The sequence below is a fragment of the Galeopterus variegatus genome, unplaced genomic scaffold, assembly GCF_000696425.1.
Source record: "Galeopterus variegatus unplaced genomic scaffold, G_variegatus-3.0.2 Scaffold2899, whole genome shotgun sequence".
Lineage (NCBI taxonomy): Eukaryota > Metazoa > Chordata > Mammalia > Dermoptera > Cynocephalidae > Galeopterus > Galeopterus variegatus.
Genome location: NW_007729010.1, coordinates 195846 through 197492, shown reverse-complemented (window position 1 = coordinate 197492; position 1647 = coordinate 195846). Strand labels below are relative to the sequence as shown.

Sequence of the window (1647 nt, the reverse complement as noted above, 5' to 3'; positions counted from 1 at the left end):
ATGTGCACGCATCCAGTCACAGTTGTCTTTCATCAGTAATTTCCAAAGTATTCTCTTGATACACCACTGCATGAAAAGACCGTGCCTCCTGAATTGTGTTGATGATGAAGAACAGTATCATAAAGATCTTCCAGTTTACTCATTATCACGTGCTGTCTAGACCATACACCAGCCAGTTCACAGTGGCTGTGATCCCAAGCACAGAGACCAATCCAAAGTGGACACAAAGTCCCAAGTATGAGTCACTGTGTGCCTTACGTTAAACCACTCTTCTACCTCTCTGTTGTATGTCTAAGACACTTTGCAGCATTGCATTTCTGCAATTCTAATTATTCTCTGAGCACTCCAATACAGGTTGACACTAATGAAAAACTAATTATTTCTGACTTGAACCAAACACAATTCACACCAAATAATTCCTTGGATAGGAACTGTGAGACAAGACTTCAGGAACTCTACACTGCACTTGGGCACAGACCATGTGGTCCTGTAGTGCATGGAAAGGTATACAGAAGACATGTATATTATAGATATACATATCTATATATAATATAGACATAATATGTATGTTTATATCTATAATACAAAGCAGACTGACTTTAGTTCATTTTCTGTCTTCAACTTCTCTGCACATGATAGGAGGCTCTCTCCCCCACCCCCTCCCTGGGAGGCCCAGAAGTAGTAGGGGTCCAGGTGTCACCACTAGTTATTGACAAGTGTGGCTTTAGAACACCAAGGTTGCTGGAAACCAACCTCTGAATGACAATGTTTGTATCGCTCTTGAACCTGGAAACTCAACCACCACTCCACCCCCAACCAAGGTAGCTGGGAGGCTCTTTGATGTCAGAAGCTGGGGCTTTGTAATTTTAGCTTCCTCCCTCCAGTAAGTCGGCCTTTTGCAAATAGTAAGTTTCTAAAAATACACGTATTTGATGATGGATAAGATTTTCACAATCACTATGGTCCCAAAAGAAATACAAAATACATGTGCTGCCATGGCAATGTTGTTCTTTTTATTTTTGACAACCTAGGGTTACCTGGAACCTCAATTGTGAATCTAACTTGCAGCACAAACACTGCAGCAGTTAATTATACACACTCAAGGCCATACCAAGTTTCTCTTCACTGCACCTGGCTGGTTGGCCAGAACGCCCCTGAGGACACGCAGTATTTCCTCTACTATAGGTTAGTAGCTATTTTTACTCATTCAAATGGGTTGTTTCCTCCAGCCTTATAAAACTCACGAGTGTCCCCATTTAGGTATGGCTCTTGGACGGAAGAATGCCAGGAATACAGCAAAGACTCCCTGAAGAGGAACACGGCGTGCTGGTTCCCCAGGACTTCCATCAGCGGCAAGGGGCGCGAGCAGCTGGCCGTGCGGGTGAACGGCTCCAGCCGGCTGGCCGCCATCCAGCCATTCGACCGGCTGTTCGCTCTTCACGCCATCGGTGAGGTGGACTCAACCCGGGGCTGCCATACCTCAATCGCAGCGTCTGGGCCTTGGAAGGGGTTACAACGATCCCCTGCTGACTACTTTTCTGATGCTAAGCAACCATCTGGCCTCGATGTTTGAAAACCACCAGCGTAGGGTTTCACAACCTCAGTGCTAGTGATATATTTGGCTGGGTGACCTTGTGTTATGGGGTC

General features: G+C 45.5%; 1 protein-coding gene across 1 annotated transcript in view; it reads left to right on the top strand.

The window, feature by feature from the left end:
• IL5RA (interleukin 5 receptor, alpha) overlaps positions 1-1647 on the top strand; it is a 32515-nt gene that overhangs the window by 3475 nt on the left and 27393 nt on the right. The window contains exons 4-5 of the mRNA XM_008583388.1: positions 1032-1185; positions 1261-1448. Coding sequence (XP_008581610.1) covers positions 1032-1185; positions 1261-1448 — 342 coding nt within the window. The remainder of the gene's footprint in view (positions 1-1031; positions 1186-1260; positions 1449-1647) is intronic.